General features: G+C 42.1%; 1 protein-coding gene across 27 annotated transcripts in view; it reads left to right on the top strand.

The window, feature by feature from the left end:
* OBSCN (obscurin, cytoskeletal calmodulin and titin-interacting RhoGEF) overlaps positions 1–20,342 on the top strand; it is a 194,343-nt gene that overhangs the window by 54,488 nt on the left and 119,513 nt on the right. For 26 of the 27 annotated variants that reach the window (XM_030007899.1, XM_030007913.1, XM_030007905.1 and 23 more), the window contains 14 exons: positions 4,724–4,990; positions 5,332–5,444; positions 6,159–6,312; positions 7,727–7,888; positions 8,391–8,495; positions 9,136–9,402; positions 10,025–10,294; positions 11,125–11,391; positions 12,253–12,519; positions 14,177–14,443; positions 15,349–15,618; positions 16,384–16,650; positions 17,423–17,689; positions 19,301–19,573. In XM_030007899.1, the coding sequence (XP_029863759.1) occupies positions 4,724–4,990; positions 5,332–5,444; positions 6,159–6,312; positions 7,727–7,888; positions 8,391–8,495; positions 9,136–9,402; positions 10,025–10,294; positions 11,125–11,391; positions 12,253–12,519; positions 14,177–14,443; positions 15,349–15,618; positions 16,384–16,650; positions 17,423–17,689; positions 19,301–19,573 (3,216 nt within the window). The remainder of the gene's footprint in view (positions 1–4,723; positions 4,991–5,331; positions 5,445–6,158; positions 6,313–7,726; positions 7,889–8,390; positions 8,496–9,135; positions 9,403–10,024; positions 10,295–11,124; positions 11,392–12,252; positions 12,520–14,176; positions 14,444–15,348; positions 15,619–16,383; positions 16,651–17,422; positions 17,690–19,300; positions 19,574–20,342) is intronic. The other variant, XM_030007904.1, reaches the window with a different exon arrangement.

Below are 20,342 nucleotides of genomic sequence, written 5' to 3'. Positions count from 1 at the left end.
AGTCAAACGACTAGGAGGAGGTGAAATCAAGGGCAGTAAACAGAGAATGGCTGGCTGGTGCCTGTTGCCTTCATCTTATCCCACCAGCTTTCAGTCGTGCTGTTGACTGTTAAGCTTAGCTGATTCTTTTCTTTCCTCTGAGATTTCTCACTCTCTGGTACGCTCTGTTTTTTTCCTTTGTGTGGCTTTTAGCAAACCATTCCCTTTTCAGCCCATCCATTGCCCTAATTCTTTTCCACAAACCACCTCTTTCAGAATGTCTCTTTATATTCAGTTAGGGTTAAAAAAACTATGAAAACAAATCTTCTATCTGAGGGTGCTGCCCTTTCAAGTAAGCTAATGGTGTCTTACCTGTAGCCCTGTTGTACTTCTGTCCTTTTTCCTACATCCTTTTGTCCTGATTGTTACAGGGTAGATGAAGACAGGATTTAAGCACTTAAGGACTATCTAATTTTGCCTGTAAAGCCCCTGCTACCAATTGGTGCTGTGTAAGTCATGAATAATAGGTAAGGAAGGACTTGATAACAGACTTCAAGTACCTAAAAGGCTGTTATAAAGTGGATGGGAACAATCTGTTCTCCATGTGGAAATACTGACAGGAAATAATGGACTTCAATCGCAACAAGAAAGATCCAGGTTATACAATAAAAAAGGGTTTTAATGGTTGGATGACTGAATAGGTTGTCTGGAGAGGTCTTGGAGCCTCCATCATGGGTTTAAGAAAAGGTTAATGAAAGATCTGTCTGGGATGATGTAAAGAGCTGAGCGTGTCCTAGAGTGCGAGAGAAGGGCTAGATGATTTTTCTAGGTCTTTCCAGTCTTATAATCTTGTGGTCTTCTGATGGAATCAGAGATAACAAAAATTGATGACAGACTGCCTCACACAGAGCAGGGCTTGTCAAATCACTTCCATGCACTGCTAAGACACCTTCATTTTCAAAATCTCCCTGGCTGACAGTTGTCAAAAAAACACTGCTTTAGCATCCCGATACGAGGCAGTTATCGTTTCTATTGGCGGTCGCTCATCTTTTTTTTCCGAACTGAATAGCTCTAGAAAAAAACAGACATTAGCAGTGACTAGCAGCTAGATGATTAGTTGTGGATTCATGAAGCCTCAATCTAGCACATTACTTTCAGCTCCTTCTGCAGCTAACAGAAAGAAGAAAATACCTCCAGAGAGTGTTTAAAGTCTTAGATGCACTGAATTACCTTCTGGAGTGTCTGAGTATTCAAGGAACCATGTGTGACTATGATCCTGATTTAGAGCTAGACTCAGGTTTACTATCTCAGTTAAATTGGATGAACTGGGTCCACAGAAGATAAAGCCACAATGTGTGGGAAGAATGCAGTGCAGTACTGTTGCAGTTTGCTGCTTCATCCTCTTTCACACCTTGCACCCCAAGGCATTTTTTTCCGACTCTGGATGATACTCTTTTTCCTTCCAGCACGATGTTTCAGCAGTTGACTGTAGATTCAGTTACACCTGTTTTTAGGCACCGACTGTCGCTATAGCCAAGTGGTAAAAACAAAAATGATGGAACAGTGTTTATATAGGAAGTAATTGGGTAGTCCTGATAGCTGTCAACAGTGTTTTGTGCAAGGTGAGTCATGCAAGCATAATTGTATATCTGTCTCTGGTTTATAAACTTCCTATTCTGATGGAGAAAGAGGATTTTGCTTTGTGCTTCCCAGTCACCCAGCTGCATTCTCATCACTTATGCTTAGTGTCACTGTAAAAAGTAGCTCCTCTGTTGAAGAAATGAGATAGTTTCTTGCAGTGATGGAAACTCAAGGTGATCTGAGAGGGACCATGATCAAAAAGGGGAATCGGCTCACTGTAGCAGGGAATTCTTTTTGCATATGATCATCCAAGCCTTAGTTATGAGATGCAGCAGGGAAGGGGCCATATATGAGAATCTCACTAGACTAAATGTATTCTGCATCCAAGTCCTCCAGCTGAGACAGCACGGAGCTCTCACAGTGCTTTACAGCAAAAGCCAGGCTCCAAAAGTAGAAGTCTAAAATTATGCTCCATTTTTTTGGCATTTTATCAAATGTCCTCTTTTCAGTGGAATGTGTTAGAGCTTACATTGAGGTCACAAGAAGTTCTTTAAATGCTCACAGTCTGGGGAATTGAGCCACTAGTATTTGGTGCTCAACTTCAGGTTAAGAAGCCTGATTTTAGAGGACCTTTATTTAAAAAACACAAAGCTGGACTGATACTCTTTGGTTTGAGATTGCTTTCAGAGCAAGGTATATAAGGAATAGCTATGTGAAAATCTGTTGATTTACTCCAGTATAAAAGTTGCTTCATCAAAAGATAAGCATCTGTTCTGATCTTAAGATGCCAGCAGATCCTAGAAAAAACTGAGCTGCTCAAACCAATAATAGATGTGGCTGAATATTTTTATTTGTGACCAGGAGGAGATGTTTGTGGAAGACTTAAATAAGTAAGTCATGGTTAAAGTGGTTCTTCCCCTGATACACCTCTAAGCTTTCAGCAGGGGAAAGCATAATTAGGTCAATTAATTATAGCAGAAATTATACTGGGAACATGAGTATGAAATTTCAAATCTCTGGACACAAAATATTGTCTATTAAAATAAATCCTGTAAAAGTTCTACCATTCCCCAACTGTTGCTGCTTTATGACAAGACCTTTGAAAAAGTGATTTTTTTTTTTTTTTTTTTTTTTTCTGTGCTATGTACAACACCAGGTGAGGATATATCCAGGAGGCCACTGACTGAGTTCGACATGGCTATGCTATTTAGCTAATGTTTTTGCAGGTCCCTTTCACTATCTCCTAGGAATAATTTCAGTTTGATCCTCAGTCCGTTCACTGTTTGAGGGGCTGGAGTATCTAACAACCTAGAGGAAAGGTTAGACAGTAGCAGGTACATTGTGCTCAGTTTAGAGAATAAGGCACCCTGGGGTGATAGGGACCAGCTGCAAAAGCAATTCAAAAATCAGGGAATGATGCAACTTTTAGTGAGCAAAGTCAGGAGAGCTGGTGTTTCAGTTTGGGAAGCAAAGAACAAGCTCCTGGAGGTGTCTGCACTCCCCTCGTTTGTCTGGTTCAAGACATGACCTTGGGGCAAATTTGTGTTTAAGTGGTTATGACCTTGGAGAAGACCGCGAGAGAGGAATCAGTGTGGTTTCCTTGAGAGAGGAATTAGTCAGGATCCTGCAAAAGATGCGTATGTTCCTCCGTAAACCTGCTGTGAGGTGTAACAGCAACAGAGGGGACAGGAAAGGCGTAAGGAGCTGGCATTACATGGAGTCCAGCACACCCCTCCTGGGGAGAGCAGTACTGTGCTTCTACCCAGTTTCTTAAATCAAATCAAATCATTAAGTTGGGAAAAGACCTCTAAGATCATCAAGTCCAACCGTCAACCCACCACCACCATGCTCCCTAAACCATGTCCTGAAGTGCCACGTCTACGTGTTTTTTTGAACACCTCCAGGGATGGTGACTCCACCACTTCCCTGGGCAGCCTGTTCCAATGCCTGACAACCCTTTCAGTAAAGAAATTTTTTTCTAATATCCAATCTAAATGAACTCATAGTCTATTCGTATCACCTCTGTGGGACCTTTGGAGAAATAGTTTGTTCCCTATCGTCCCCCATGTGGCATAGGGGAAGATGCCACCAGGAGATGTCTAAGCCTCAGAGAGGCCATGGTGTCCTCAGCCCAGGAGCCGGGTCCAGACCTTGACCACCAAACAGAGCCCTCAGCCCACTCCTGGTCAGGTTTGCATTCAGATCCTGTCTGAACGTGGATTATCTCTGCTAAACATGCCCTAGGAAGGTCGAAACATTCCCAGGGGACCCATAGGGAGTTGAAGGTTTTTGTAATTCGCAGCTTTGTAGAGGGTTGGTTAGTTGTTTTTGTTGTTTTTAATTGGCAGCTTAATTTCTTTTAAGGGTGAGACAAGTTTAAACACTAAATCCATTTCACTGGATGATAGGGCACTGATGTCTTGTAGTTGGAACAGGCAATATCCACCCCAAACATGGATGCTTTGTCCCCCAAGCTGTGAGGTGTCAGCACACTTCACACCGTGTCATGGATTTTTTATTTTTATTTTTTCCTTTTACTAAAAGCTTTCTCCTCTCCCTGCTACTTCCCTCCCTCCCTTGTTTTATCCTAGTTGAAAAGCTGAACAACATTGTTTATTCCTTTATGCTCTATCAATCTCTATTGATCATCTTATTTCTCTTGAATCATGCCTGAAGAATAAGTATTTTCAGCAACATCTCTCTTGCTGTACAGCGCAGACAGTATGGTCCCAGTGTAAATAACAGTGTTATCTTCTTCTAAAGTGTTTCTTTCTGAAGAGTTATTGGTGACCACCTCACCCAGCACAGGGATGCCTCTTCTCCTCTGTGTGCATGGGTGTGTGCAACTTCAAAGCTTATTTCTGGCATAGACAGTGAGTGTGGTGGATCTTGCTAGGAAAAGGGCCAGTTTGCCCTTTTTTTGCAACGTTTGGCTGGTTTTTTTGTCCCAGTTGAAAGCATCCATTTTAAGAATAGCAGCCATGCTAGCACTATGGTCATGAACAGGTTTTATTTCCCACAAAGGTGGTTGTTTAATTGGCAGATACCAATTAATTGGCATGTACTTCCATGAGGAATAGGGAAATAATCTATTTTGGAAGTCCTCAGGCTGTTTCACAGCTGTCGGTGTGAGATCTCCAACATCTCCTTGTTGTTTTTTCAGTGAGGCAGATCAAGCTGGTGAAAGGTCTTCAGCCCGTCCAAGTCTCCGAGAAAGGGACCGTCACCTTCGAGGTGGAGGTATCGCATGAGGACGTGGAAGGGATCTGGCAGAAGGATGGCGTTCGGCTGAAGCCTTCACCGAATATCAGTATTGGTGTCCTGGGGAAGAAACATTCACTGACTCTCTCTTCGGTGACTCTTGAAGATGCAGGACTCATCTCCTTCAAAGCAGATGGCATTCATTCATCAGGGAGGCTCACTGTGACAGGTACGCAAACCCAAAAGTCTCAGGCCCTGGTTGGTGTGGGACATGCTTGTCTTCTCCCGACCCACAGAGTGAGCTTTTGAGAGAGGAACAAGCTTTCCTTGTAACTGCAAAGGATGTTAAGCACTGGACCATCATCAGTAACGTCTCCTTCTAACGTCAACAGGATTATTGTAACATCATTGTCTACAGAACAACTCGTGATAATGTGCTCAAAACAATACGATTTTGTTGTCACAAGATTTATTAAGCATGGAAGCTAGGCTCTGCCTGTTCATTATTGCTTGTGCCAGATGGTCCTGGAGACCTAATTCCCCACTAACTGGACTTTCTCTTTTTTGCAGAACTGCCTGTGAAAATCAGCAAACCTTTGGCAGACATCAGTGTGACTCAGAAGGACAAGGTCGCATTTGAGTGTGAGCTGTCCAGGCCCAATGTGGATGTTAAGTGGTTCAAGGTACAGCACTTAACAGATAGTGGTATTTCAGTTTCTGACTTCTCTGGAAGGGAATGAGAGCCCTTAATTTTACTTCCATGGGATGTGAGTCTGAGCCTTTGCTATACAGCTTTTAGCATTGCTCTCTTGTCCTTATGTTCATTTACTTCCTCAGTTCATCACTCTCATTTATTTACTGGGTGTGTTTATCGGGCTGAAAGTTTGACTTTTCTGTTCTTGCACAGAACTCGAGTGCTGCTGTTGATAGCAATGCAGCCTTGTGCTTTACTTCATGCCTAGCAGTTCTCACCCAGGATTTATAGCCTCATTGGGAACTGTGATTTAAGGTGAAGCCTCAATTCCCTTTGCACCCCATTTTGGGGATCAGCTCAGGCATTTCACGTACCTTCCTCGGGGCTCAGCTGACACTTCCCATAAATGGAGATAACGGCATTTCTTCAAGGTAATGTCTGAAGAAGCTTATTGCCAACCCTGTACAGTGCCTTAAGCCTTCAAATAGGTGTCCAAGATCAACCAGAAATTATGCATGTTCTTCAGCTATTCCTACTTCTTGAAGACTTTGCACTGTGCTTAAGTTTCAGCATATGTTCCAGTAAGCGCAGTTCCATTAAGTCCAATGAGACAGGTGAATCGAGCATAGATCTGAATGTTTGTTTTGCTCACTGCAGATGTAGAAGAATTGATGGTGATCTCATTTGGCCTTTTCCCTTCTAGGATGGGAAGGAGCTCCAGCAAAGTAAAAAAGTGGGCATTATTTCCCAGGGAAATAAGAGAAGCCTCATTATTCACAAGTGTGAATATGAAGACCAGGGAACCTATACATGTGAAGCAGCTGAAGACAAGACATCAGCTACCCTAAAGGTTCATGGTATGTTTGACTGAAATAGCAAATTACATCTACTGTAGTATTTTTGACTACACAGCAAGAAATGCTTCATGGACAGTTCGAGTATTTCGCAATTACTCATTTTGGATAACTTTCTCTTCCTAGCGAGAAAGTGCTGGCAGAGCTGTCCTGTGCTTGCTCTATCCTTAGAGGAGTATTTTTGGAGGAGGTGCTAACTTGGTTTTCCATTTATCATAAGTGATTTCTGGTCTTTGGAATTTGAATGGTGTTTCTAGATTGGCAAGTTAGCAAATACCAGACCGCCTGGCACAAAGCAGGGATTCAATGGCTGGTGCTGACATGGTTTGGTTTAGCTTCTGCCATTATCACAGGGGTACTTTGCCTGAATAGGGACTGGACGAGCCTTGGGTATGATCTCAAGAAGTGCCCTACGTTGTAAATACTAAGAAAAGGGTCGTGATTTCTGACTGCACCTCTCCATTATGCTCAAGACAGTTTTTCCCTCTGTGTGTTGCACAGTGCAACTGGCCAAGCACCGGTCATATTTTGTCACCAGGCTCCGAAGCACCAGAGATAAGCTAGTGCTAAAGGCCAGTTACTGAACGGACAGGTCTGCTGTGCCCTGGCAGATGTTATTTTCCAGAGGGACATCTGAAAGGACAGATCAGCTTTTTCTTATTGCTTACTAGATGCTGTCCTCATGTGGCCACTTGGGTTCAGCAATATCTTCATGAACATCTGTCCCGTTCCATTGCTCTGTTGAACTCCCCATTTTGTCCCTGACTTTGTGACTGGGATGGGTTGCTATTTGAATGCTGGCTGATTTACATTTGAACTCTGGTCCTGAAGGTAACCGAAGGTGTATCAAGGCTTTCCCTTTCAAAAAGAAAGGACTGCAGGAGCACAGAAAGATGGGTCAGTTCTGACATAAATTAGTGCAAAGCTGCAGAGTTCAAGAGGGTTATACTGAGTTCAGGGGACTCTGAAGAAAAGGTATCTCCTAGGTAAAACGTGTGGCTGAGGTCCCTGTGGCTGACAGAGTCCGGACACACAAGCAGGGGAGTAGGAGGAGAGCATGCAGAGAAGCATGTGAAGGAGACAGGTTTATAGTGACACAAAAGATTGTAGCCTTGAGTTTAGTTTTCCTTGGCAGATTTTCTTTCATTGATGTGTTTGTCTTCTTTTAAAACCTGTGTAAAGTTCCAGCAACCATAACATCCTCTTGCAGTGAGCTCCACTGTAGCTGGTAATTTTACCTGTAGGTTCAAGCATAAAATATATTTACTGTGTTGAAGAGAGAAACTACCCAGGAAGGGAGGCTGGTCTAGAATAAAACAAGTCCCATTTTTTTTCGATGTAATTATGCAGGAGCTAAACACACAACACTCAGTTATGGAGAAACCCCAAATAAATATTTGTCTCTATAATTTCACAGCCCGAGATATCAAGATTGTTAAACCACTGGAAGATGTGGAAGTGAATGAATATGAGAGCGCATCTTTCGTCTGTGAGATTTCACACGATGAGGTCCAAACCCAATGGTACAAAAATGACAACAAGATGAAGGCTGCCGACAATATTAGAATGCGTCAAGACGGTAGGATGAAAAAGTGGGATCTCATTCTTGAATGGGGGTGGGTTGGAGTATGTGCTGGTATGGGAGACTAAGCAGAAGAGTCTGACCTCCAAAATCAAGTTAAGAAGGTTCAGCAAAGAGTTCCCCATTTGTTTTGGGGATGCAAATAGGCTGGGACAGTGCCACGGTGGGAACTTTAACAAGGCAAAGTTGGTGTCATCCCACCATCCCATGCTGCCACCAGTGGGTAGGAATTCATATCATCTGACATTGGGTGGAATCCTTCTGTTTCAATTAGTTTCTAGATGGTGGGGACCACATTCAATCAGTCCTTGGAGGAGCTGAGGTTAGGTTATCCTTTGATACAGGGACATAGACATAGGGGAAGGGTTGGTCTTGCTGCGGTGATAGCAGGTGGTGATGCACCGAAACCAGATGAGCGATGCTCAGCCTGGCAGCGTGCCTTGGAGAGTGAAGCTGTTTGCTCAGGGGAAGCTATGTCTGGTTGTGTGTCTGTTCTCAGGAAGGACCTATTCACTGACTTACATGTGTGTCCAAGTCGAAGACGCAGCAGAGATCAAATTTGTTGCAGAAAAGGCAGAATCTCGTGCCCAGCTTACTGTAAAAGGTAATTATGTTTTTCAAGCCAATACTGCTTAAGCTCTCTCATGTAACAAACCAACCAACTTCCCCACTTCTAACGTGAAGAAAATTAAACACCACCTAGATCTTTCAGGGAAAGAAAAACTCCTGCCGACCTTACTGCATGTGAAATATCAGCTTCACTGCTGGGAATTTACTTTTGCTAAATAATACAGTTTATTTTCTCAGAAGGTTGATTTTGTACCCTAAGACATTAAAAGTCATGTTTGAACTTGGAGGGGCAAAAAGCTGTAGCTTGACTTTCTCCTGCATTTTCTCTTTCTGGTGTATGTTTAAAAAAGAATACAGCATTTTTTTGTGTTTAACTTAAACAGTGTGATAGAGATGGGGAGAAGGAAGACATTTGAATTAACATACTGATGAGGAGCTCAGGAAATCTGAGATCAGTCCCTGGAAGTTCAGCCGTCCAAGTGGTAAAATAGGCATAAAAAGTTTTCTTTTCATTAGCTCTTCACTTGCTATGTGTTAGTTGAGTGCTTAGCATAGTGGGGATTCCTGTCATTGTCCACATAATTGACCGTAAAAGAAATATTGCTAATAAGTTTTTAATTGGTACCTTTCATGGAAACTGTACTGATTATTCCATCTTTTTTTACTTCTTTTAGAGCTGCCTGTAAAAATTGTGAAGCCTTTGCGAGATAAGATTGCTCTTGAAAAACATCGGGGTTTCCTAGAGTGCCAGGTGTCGCGTGCCAATGCCGAAGTGAGGTGGTACAAAAAGGACGTTGAAATTCACCCTAGTGACAAATACGAAATTGTGAGCGATGGTGTCTATCGGAAACTCATCATCAACGATGCAGATTATGAAGATGAAGACACATACACTTGTGACGCCTTTGATGACAAAAGCAGTGCTAATTTCTTTGTTGAAGGTAGTAAACCAATTTGTCCCTTCTAGGATGGATTGGAAGGAGGATTTGCTTTGAAAAAACCCTTGTCATTTACTTTGAAAACACAATACCACTTTAAAACTATTTTAATTCAGTGTTGATTTCTTCTGAAGTCCATTGATATTGCTTCCTTTTAGGATTATAAGGGCAGGAACATCTTAGAAAATGAATACATGGTACATTCTCTTAAGGAAATTCCTGTTCCAGGAGTTTAACAGATGTATTGGAGAAAGTTTGTTATTCAGAGAAAAGTTGCTGTAGCTAGCTGAAGTCTTTCCTATTACCAACCCCTGCATTTCAATGAACCTTTTTTCCATTTTATATAGTGCCAAGTGTTCGATATCAGAGTAGGAAGGTGGCTTTAGAAATAGGACTGGGAATCAGGAGGTTTGGATTCTCTTGAGGCAGTGTCACAGTTTCACTGTCTGACCTGTGACCAGCAATATATGTTTATTTTTATGCAAAAAAGAATGTTTTAAAGCCTTTTGAGCCAATAAGTGCAGTATTCAAGTCCAGTAAAGATGGCATGAGTGTGCAGGATGCTAATAGAAGAGTTCTTTCATGACTCCTAAATCCCTGCTTTCCCATTCCATCCTTCATCCAGAGCAATCCATTAGTATTGTAAAGGAGTTGTGTGATGAGGATGTGACTGAGCCTGAAGAAGCCAAGTTTGAATGCGAGATATCCATTCCATCCGTGAAACCCCCCAAATGGTCTCTACGTGGAGAAGTCTTACAGGCTGGCAGAAACATTATCATGCAGCAAGAAAGCACCATCCACAGGCTGATAATACTGAAAACCAGTGCTGATATGACAGGCACCGTTCAGTTCTCCATTGGCAAATCAAAATCCACAGCAAACTTGCTTGTCAGAGGTAATGTGATATGTCCTGGTTTGAATTAGATCATGAGAGATCGTCCCTCTCACAGTACCTGGAAAGTAATTTTTCAGACACACTGTCTAATGTGCAGGCTCCACTGCCTGGGGTCTTGGAAATGTATGTGTACCTGGAAGATCCGCTTAGTTCCCAGTTACAAGTTGTTGGGCACAACGTTGAATGCATGAAAGGACAGCAATGTCTTAGGAAGGGATCTGACTAAACGAGTTTGGTGTGCCTGGTATTCAAGCCCAGTATTCAAACCTATTGAGCTAAGACTGGTGGGGTTTTTTTGTTTTGTTTGTTTTCTTCTTGACTTTACCAAAGAGGACAAAACAGATGAAATTTGCCAGGAGAGTTTATTTTGTCCCATTTCTGAATTAGACAAGTTTGATAGCTCATTTACTTAATCCATTTTGTCATTGACTTGATCTGGGACAAAGCTTCAAGGCTTTTTATCTTCTGCTGTCACCATAGTAAATATCTCCAATCACATCCTCAAGTCCTTGTTTTGTCTTTAATTTGCTCTTACTTGCATTGAAAACTTTAATTAGAGAGCACTTCAGTAAGCACTGAACCAGAACAGGACCATGCATTTGGTAGTTAATGTAAAGTTTTATCTTATAGAAACCAGCATTCCCTATAGATCGTGTTGTTTTCGCTTCAAAGCAAGTCAGGTCTGTAACAGAAACCTGTAGCAGCATCGAGCAATTCACAAAACAGTTGTGAATGACATGCATGAAATTAATTGGCATGAAATAATACAGATTAGAATCTTTCCTCTTCTTCAGACTGATCCTTTCTTCTTCCCCAACCCTGCTTTGCAGATTACCACATACAGATCACCAGGAAGATGGAGGACAAGACAGCTCTGGAGCGCCATTCAGTCATCCTGTCCTGCGACTTCAGGCCCTCTCCAAAGGTTGTGAAGTGGTTCAAGGACCACACACCCATTGAGCCCTCCGAGAAGTACAAAATCAAGCGGGAGCAGCATTCGGCAGAGCTGAAGATATTGAAGGTGAAGCCCGAAGATGCTGGCGTGTACAAGTGCAGGGCTGGAAATGCGGAGACCGAAGCCACGCTGACCGTTGAAGGTACGAGCGGTTTGCGGCGGGGGGCTTGCCTGTCGCATGTCTTTATGGTTCAGTATTTCACTCCGGGTTTCTCTTCTTGAGTAGATGTAGATTCCCACAGTTATCTTCCACTAATTTTATATAAATGCAGTATCTTAAGTGAACTGACTTATTATGCACTGTACTGATATTCCATTATACGGAATTCCAGCACTTGCCATGAAGTAGGTAATGCATGTGGACGGGCACCACCTGGGTAAGGCAGAAATTCACGTGTCTTTCTCAAGGCACATGATTTTCCATTTCAACCAAGGAACTAGAACTCTGGTACTTCTAGCTAAAAATGTCCTTTGTGTTAAACTGCTACAGGCCTCTGATTCTGGTGATCTTGGTTGTGGTTTTCATTTCCTGACCTCTGTGTCAGCTTTTATATCTGCTACACGTTTCTTATTCATAATGATATTCTGCCTCGTCCTCTGTGCTTCCCTGGCAGTGAGTCAGGGACAATTTAGTTATAAAGTGTATGTGTATGTGCAGTGATGAGCACACAGGGATTGGAGCTCTGTGGGGTATTTAGGCATTACTGTAATGTTATTACCATTTTAGAAAGACTTACTTTTAAAATAAAAAGGAAAAAAAAAAAAACAACCAAACATTTTTATGTGTGAAAAGAGAATTGAGGGCTCTGGACAATATAGTCTTTTTAATGGATGGGGTTTTGTTGGACCAAATGCAAAACCAAGTAAATGAAATGTAATAACCCATGGTGTACAGAAGACCAGACTAAATCATCAAATAAACTCTAACCACCATGAAATCTATTTGTGGTAACAGTCCTGATTTATGATAACAGTGGTGATGGTGCACCTTGGTTTCCTACAGCCCGCAATGTAGAAGTACTCAAACACCTGCAGGACGTGGAAATTGAAGAAGAGAGTTCCGCTGTCTTCTCCTGCGAGCTGTCTCATGATGATGAGGATGTGGAATGGTTCCTCAACGGCACCCTCCTTTACACCAACAATTTCAATGACATCAGGAACGTTGGCAATTGCTACATGCTGACGATGAAGCACGTCAAGCCTGAGGATGCTGGCACAGTGACAATGAAGTCAGACAAGGTGTCAGAGAGCGTGCGTCTGAAGGTGATAGGTGGGTCGTGATCACGCACCTCCTGAATGTAAATAAGAGATGCATAGGAGCTCTTATTTACCACATCGATGCAGCATTCCTGCTCGTAAGCTTCGCCTCTCTGGGGCCAAGCAATAAGTGTGCAAGGGCTTTCTTCTTCCAGTGTAAGTTTCTACTGTAGCTGATGATTTTTCTAAGGAAGACTGTTTTGGTCTCCTGCCGAAAGTTTCCATAGCTATTTAACATCCTGTTACTTGTCATCAGGATAGTCTCAAGAGCCGTTTCCTTTTCTTGTAGGTCTCTTCAGTAGTATATAGCCTATAAACAGTTGTTTATAAAGATTTTTGTCTACAAGAAGCTGAGCTTCAGTGTACCTCCAAGGGTAGGGCACACCTTTCAGTACATCAGTTCTGGAGTTGGACTGATTCAGCAAAGAGAAGGCAGTTTGCTGCTGTCCTTAATATGCCTTAAAATTTGGTCACACATCTTAGTTGCTGTGGTTTAACATGTTCCTGTGCATCAGCTAGGCCACAGTAAGTTGCATGAATTATTTTAGGCATGTTAGAAACATGAGGTGAAACTCTCACCAAAATTTCAAAATCACATTTTCTTTAGCAGCACACCCATACATGCATGCTCAGGTAAGTCGTAGTGATTTGTTATCCTAAATTAACTCCTTCATGTATCTGGAAACATGAGTGGGAATTGTTCTGAGCCATTCTCTCTGAAACTCAGTGTGACGTCTTCCATATCCTCTTAGAGAATCATCTCTGATTTCCTTTACATTTTGCCTCCTGCTCATGACTAATTTGTTCTTTCCAGAGTCTGAATAATTTGACTCCTTTAATCTATCAACTCAGAGAGTCTGAAGGATGTCGTCTTCCTTCTTTCTTTTATATCTGGTCAGAAATTTCTCCTGTATAAATATCTTCAGTGCCAAATACATTTTCAATTAGATGAAGGGAATCAATAAAACAAAGGGGCAAGGGCAAAATTGTTCAGGAGAGTGAGGAGAATGTGCAGTACATCCTTTTATTGCTGCTCCTACTGCGTGAATCCCACTTCACGAAACGGCAGTGCCATCTCTCTGGCTTTAAAGACCTACGTCCCAGTTACTTCTCTTCACACATTTTTCCTCTAACCACCTGACCCCTTTCCACTTGTAGACTGCTGCAATGAGAAAGGATGTTCCCAGAGAATATTTTCTGCTCCTCCACGATGCAGACAAGGGCTTTCTTAAACCTAGTCTATCTTGTTGAGTAGCTATTCCATAGCTGTCCCTCTGGCTTTCATTAGGGCCCTACACATCTGCTCCAAGCCCCATTCTCTGTGATGGGATCTCCTGTACCTGACAGATGCTCCAACACAGAGAAAAAAGGAGACCTTGCAACCTCATAGGTGCACAGTCAAAAGAGAGACCACGATTACAGCACCGAATGCCACTACCCGTCCACGGCAATGTAGGCTGCTCTCTCCTTCCCTGCATCCTCCCATTAATAAATTCTAATTTCCCTAAAACTCATTCCAATCATGAGGTGTGAGACTGCTTTAGGTTCTGCATTGGTATCGGCACCGTTGCCAAGGGTTAACTTAAGCTCTCTTTAAATATTTGGTAGCAACCAAAAATGTCTCCACTTAAATATCCTGGTTGTTCTCTGTTTTGCCCATTAATCTTCAGAGAAGCCTGCTGTCTTCATGAAGTCCTTGGATGATGTTTTTGGTGAGGAGCGAGGCGTGATTAAACTGGAATGCGAAGTCTCCAAAGAGAAGGTCAAACCTGTTTGGAAAAAGGATGGTGTGAAGCTCACTTCTAGTAACAAGTATGAGCAGATACAGTCTGGGAAGACCCTGTGCCTCCTTATCCATGACCTTGAAAAGGCAGATGCAGGTTTATACACCTGTGATATTGGCACTGATGTTGCTAAGTCAAAGGTCAGCGTTCAGGGTAAGTATTGTAGATGATGGCCAGGCAAGGGGTTCTGCAAATATGGGTGGGCTTGGTCACTTTGTCTCACACCTGTATGAGACTCCATAAGTCTCACATAACACAGTGATGTCTGAACAATCTGTGTTACTCTTTGATGTAAGTATATCTGGTGTTTCAGTGAAAATCAAGAATGTAGTGACAATGTTTCCTTCCTGAACATCCTTACTGTGCAGAAATCCTTCCAGAAGAGCAAATAATTTCTCAGAAAAAACCCCTCCAACAAAACAAAACAAAAACACTGCAAAAAACCCCAAGCAGCTTGTGTTTCACATATTTGAGCTATTAATTCAGAGTCCACCGTGGGAACACAAAAGTAGGACAACATTGCCTATTGAAGAACCCAGCAGTTCAGCCTGTCCTCTAATCCTTGTGGCTGTTTGAAGCAAAGAGAATTGTTCATGGCTTTCAAACTCATATTGATGAGACAAATTTTGAATTTGTCTGATTTTAAACACCAGGGTGGGTAGGATGGTAACAAGTTAACAAATACGAACATCCCATTTCTCACACCAGCATGGAGAAAAACCTCACACAACATCCCAGAGGCTTCCTGTCTGACAGCTTTTCTCCCCTCTAGCTCATTGAATCTTGAGTCTTCTCCACTAGGTGAGCTGTTCTTCATGCACTCCTTCCAGAGAAAAGCCAGGAGATTCACGTGTCCCTTTTTCCATAGCTTTGTGATAATTCTGAGTGGATAATGTCTGAGAAATCCTTCCCATGTCAAATACATCCGTAAGGAATGCAGTGGTGTCCTGTCGATCCAGTAGATAAACTGGTCTGATGAGCTAAAAATGTCAATATTACTACTCACGTCAATCATAAAAGCCTTTTCTCCTTGTATTAACGTACATTTTGTCTTCCAGAACTGAACATTGGCATCACCAAACGGCTGAAGAACACTGAAATCCAGGAGGGAGAAGATTGCACTTTTGAGTGTATTTTGTCCCATGAAAGCATTGATGACTTCAACTGGACACTGAATGGGAGCAAAGTGGAAAGTGGTGGGCGATTTAAAGCTTCTAACGTGGGTCGGAAATATACACTCAATATCAAAAGCGTCATTCCTGATGATTCTGGAGAAGTCGTTTTCACTGCCCGTGGTCTAATCTCCAAGGCTTCTCTAGTTGTAAAAGGTAATGAGATCAGAAAGGTTCTGGAGTTTGATTTCTTGGGTGTCTTTTCATAAGGTACGTCAGTAAGCCATGAAGGCAAACTCTTGTGATCAAAGTGAATAGCAGCCTTCTCTGTGAGCCTTGAAGCACTGAGGTTTTTCCTTAAAAACAAGTGAAAAGCTGACATTTTTTAATAGATATTTGAGAATTGCAGAATACACTGGGTAGTGTAATTGTACAGACAATTACTACCCAGACTATGTGCTTCTGAGATAATCACCCAAGGTTCCCTAGGTAGTCAGTGGAGAGAAGAAATAGGTAGTTTTCAGACATGGTTCATTATGCACAATTAGACCTATTTTAAGCCAAAAGAAATTGTTCCTTGAAGTCCATTGCCTTTACTTAGCAGATCACTGCTGGCTGCAGCGTGGCCCTGGAGGGAGTGCCTCTGCTAGTTATCTCTATAGCATAGATATCTATATTTAGTGAGATAGATCCCACCCTAAGTGCATGCCTACAGTAGCTTCAGTGATGACAAAATGACATCCCCTGAAATGGATGCCATCAGGACAAGTCCTTAGTTCCTGTAAGCAATCATTAATATTCACTGAGAGCTCATAACTGCATTTAATACGTACTGAAGAGCAAGGCTGCTTTTCCCTTCCCTAACATAATATAAATCATTCATTGGGGAACCTGCTGGATATTTGAATTGCAAAAACCCCAGCTGTACAGTGATCATGATTTTTATTCAAAGTTGCCTTTTCTTTTTTCCCCTGTCTTCAGAAAAACCTACTGAGATTACAAAACAGCTGGAGGATAAAACATCCACAGCGGGGCAGGACATCAGCGTGAGCTGTGAATTGTCAAAACCTGATGTGAGCATCAGGTGGTACAAGGATGGCAAAGCAATCCGAAAAAGCCAGAAATATGACTTGCACCAAGAGGGAACACGGGCCATTCTGATCATCCATGACTCCACAGTCAAGGACAGTGGGGAGTACACCTGTGAGACAGAGGTCTCTAAAACGAAAGCCAGGATCACGGTGCAAGGTCAGTTGAAGCATGCACAGGGGCTGGCATGCACAGAGGTTGGAGTAAATCTCTACAACCTGTGGGAGACGTTCTCTTCTGTCTCCCTAAACAGGATCAATTTTTAGTTTTCAAAAAATGTCATGGATTAAAAGCTTTAAAAAAAAAAATCTGAAAAAACACCTTGTAGGTACTGAAGAATCTTATGTCCTATGTAACGAGCCATTCAAAAATGGCAATTTGAAACAGACTTTTTTGAATATGATCAAAACTATATACAGTCTACAAGATGAGACCTCAGCAGTACCTGTACAATGGCATTAAACTTTCCTGGAAATATTTTACCTGCTATGTGCTGTGACAGGAGGTGGACCTGGTGATCTTGTTAGATCCATTCCATCTGATAGGATGAGAGGAAACAGCCTCAAGTTGTGCCAGGGGAGGTTTAGATTGGATATTAGGAAAAACTTCTTCTTCCCCAAAAGGGTTGTCAAGCATTGGAACAGGCTGCCTGGGGAAGTGGTTGAATCACCATCCCTGGGGGTATTTAAAAGACGTGTAGGTGTGGCACTTAAGGACATGGTTTAGTGGCGGACCTGGCAGTTTTAGACTTATGGTTGGATTTTATGATCTTGAGGGTCTTTTTCAACCTAAACGATTCTATGATTCTACATTCTGTGATTCTACAAGTGGGGGCAGAGGGCATCCAAGACCACTCTGTATGCTCAGGACTTGTTTGGGTAACAAATCTGTCTCTGTCTCTCTCTTTTTTTTTTTTTTTTTTTCCTTCCAGAAAAACCTAATTATTTTGTCAAGGAACTTTCAGATCTGAAAGCTGATGAAAGTGGAACTGCAGTTTTTATGTGCCAGAGTGAGAAAGCTGCATCCTCTGTAGTCTGGAGGAAAGGCATAGCTGAACTCAGGACTAGCAGGAAATACGAGATCACACAGAAAGGACAAGTCCTCCAGCTGACCATAAAGAACTTGGAGAAAAGTGACAGTGATACTTACACCTGTGACATTGGTGATGCCCAGTCCAGAGCCAAGCTAGTCGTGCAAGGTACGCATGAGAGGAATATGATTGTACATCGCGTTTCTCCAACAGGAACCAGCGTATGCGTAGGCAGATCTATTTCTCAGCATATGGGTAGCGGGTCCACTGATTTCTGGCTCCATCTCACTCATGATGTATATGCACAGGACATTTGGACGAAAATATAGCAACATGGAGCTGGACGTGCAGAGCAATTTGACAATTTGAAGCAATTATACCTGGAGTACTTTGGGTATGATTTAAAACCCCAAATACTGATGTGAGGAGAGGCTGGTGTTCCTGCGTGTACACATGATGGATATGATTCAGAGTGCCTGCTATTAGATGAGGGAAAAATTATTCTGCCTCCAGGCTTTTCTCTATGTCCCTTGATGCCTCTTTCCAGTAGTGGTTTCCAGGAAGGGATGGGTGAATGAGTGGTCCAGGGATCTTTAAGTGCTTAATGTCCCTCTGCCCCTTATAGATGAAGGGTACAACCCAATCTCCAGCTGAAGAGTACAACCCAGCAGCTTTTATTTGCTGCTACGGCTGTAAATGAGCTGTGGTGGCCAATGCTAACAGCAGGGTAGTGTTTAAGGGGAAGGAGTGAGGTCGGGTTGTTACTGTTCCACACAGTTCCCTCACTGGAGCCCCGACTGGGAGAAACCCTTGAGCTGAAAATGATGAAACAATGAAGAGAATAGGAAGAATGATTCAAGAATAGTCACATGGAGATGCAGTGGCGGTGTCCACTTATTAATTATTATAGTTAGTTCTTAAAGACTAGGGAATAAAGCCAGACTCCTCCACCTCTGATCATCTGCTAGAGCAGCCTTGAGAAGCAAAGAAGTGTGCTTAATCCCCACCATGGCCTCAGGATCTGAGCTACCTGAACTCGCTGTGAGGTTTCTAACACCAGCTTTTCTGAGTGAAAAAATACTTGTCTGTCACAAAGCTCAAGATGAAAGTAAAAAATTCCCTGTACTGGTTTTCTAAGTAGGAGCAAGTTCAGATATATCTCTGCATACAGTGATAACCTTACTTTATTTATTTATTATAGTTAGGTGTATATCTATCTATGTCTATACAGGCAGGTTTTCAGGGCTGTTGTTTTGTTTCTTTTTACTAAAGCTGCAGTCAGACACTCTCTCCACTTCCCACTGTGTTTGTGGTTGGACTAAGCTCAAAGAAGGTGGGGGCTGCGTGGTCCTATCCCATAGAAAGCAAGTTATATTTGCTCTAGAAAAACAGAGGGGTTGTCATGGGAGGGATCACCTGCTTAGTGATGTCTAGAGCCCAGAGATGCTGTCAGAGATGCATCCTTTCAGCCTTTCCAGGTAGTTTCATTAAGAGAAACTTCATGATGCTGGATTTGCATTGTACTGGCTACTTTTTCTGCTATATGTGTTCTGGTGCTTTGAAGTTGTCTCCATCCTATTTTGATGTGTGTCCTGTATATATTATCTTCCTGTGAATGGTTTTTGTGTTCAATAACAGCGGAATTGTGTTTCAGTCTTCTGTATCATGAACATATTTCTTTCTTGAAATACTCACATGGGAAATCTTGGAGTTTTCCGTATCGATTTTCATGCTAGTAACTGAAGATTCCCATAATTGATATATCTATGTTCCTTTCAGGCCAGAAAGTGCTAATAACAGAAGACCTGGAAGATGTCACTGTGTTAGAGGGAGAATCTGCCATGTTTAAATGCAGAATCTCTCCTGTAGACTATAGCAAAGTGCAGTGGTTTTTGGATAAAACCCCACTCCATACCAATGAACTTAATGAGATCCAGTCTCAGCCTGGTGGATATCACCTGCTAACGCTGAAAAAACTCTCACTGAAGGACTCGGGGGTCATTACATTTGAAGCTGGTGATAAGAAAACATCTGCCAGTTTGGTTGTTAAAGGTAATTCAATCATAAAAACTTCAGGAGAGGAAAGAATGCATAGAAATAAATACGGGTTAATGTGGGTAGGTGAAAAAAAGAACAAAAATGCTACAAATTTGGCCCTATCATATGTATATCTGTGTACGTTCAAGAATAGCATTACCTATATAATGAAGGTAGGGCTGGGGAATGAATGCTTGGTAATCCTGGGCAACTCTCAGAGTGTTTATTGGACCTTAGATGGGAATGTTATACTGTAGTGATGGTACATTGGATGCCTTGCCCAGTTTTCCTTGAGCTGAGCTGATAGGGTGATGATAAATGAGGAGAAATCGATCAGTTTAAGGGGAAAAGAAACAGTTCAACCAATATGTTTTTAATTTAGTTTTCGTTGTTTGAAAGGCAACATTACGTGTGTTCTCTGCTATTCATTCTTGACAATGAATTGTTTTATCTGGAAAAGTTAAACTGAGTTAAAACTGCAGTGTTAGTCTACTTCTATAGTGAAGGAATAAAATGAATGCCAGACAGCCCAAGACTGCAGGATTAGAGAGGTGTTATCTTACTGGAAACATAAATATTTCTCATGCCCAGAGGTGTAAAACACACAGTCTCCACTGTGTCAGATCATATTCTCATTCTTTTCGGAATTGCCACATTTCTTGCAAAGGACTTTTTCAAATTTTGAAAAAAAAAAAGAAAATTGCCCAAATTTTGCCATGCTACAGAAATGCAAACAGATTATTTCTGGAGGTAAATTAAAGTTCTTATTTGCAAAAGCTGATTC

This window comes from Aquila chrysaetos, chromosome 3 (assembly GCF_900496995.4).
Source record: "Aquila chrysaetos chrysaetos chromosome 3, bAquChr1.4, whole genome shotgun sequence".
In the NCBI taxonomy this organism is placed as follows: domain Eukaryota; kingdom Metazoa; phylum Chordata; class Aves; order Accipitriformes; family Accipitridae; genus Aquila; species Aquila chrysaetos.
This window is presented reverse-complemented; position numbering and strand designations above follow the sequence as displayed.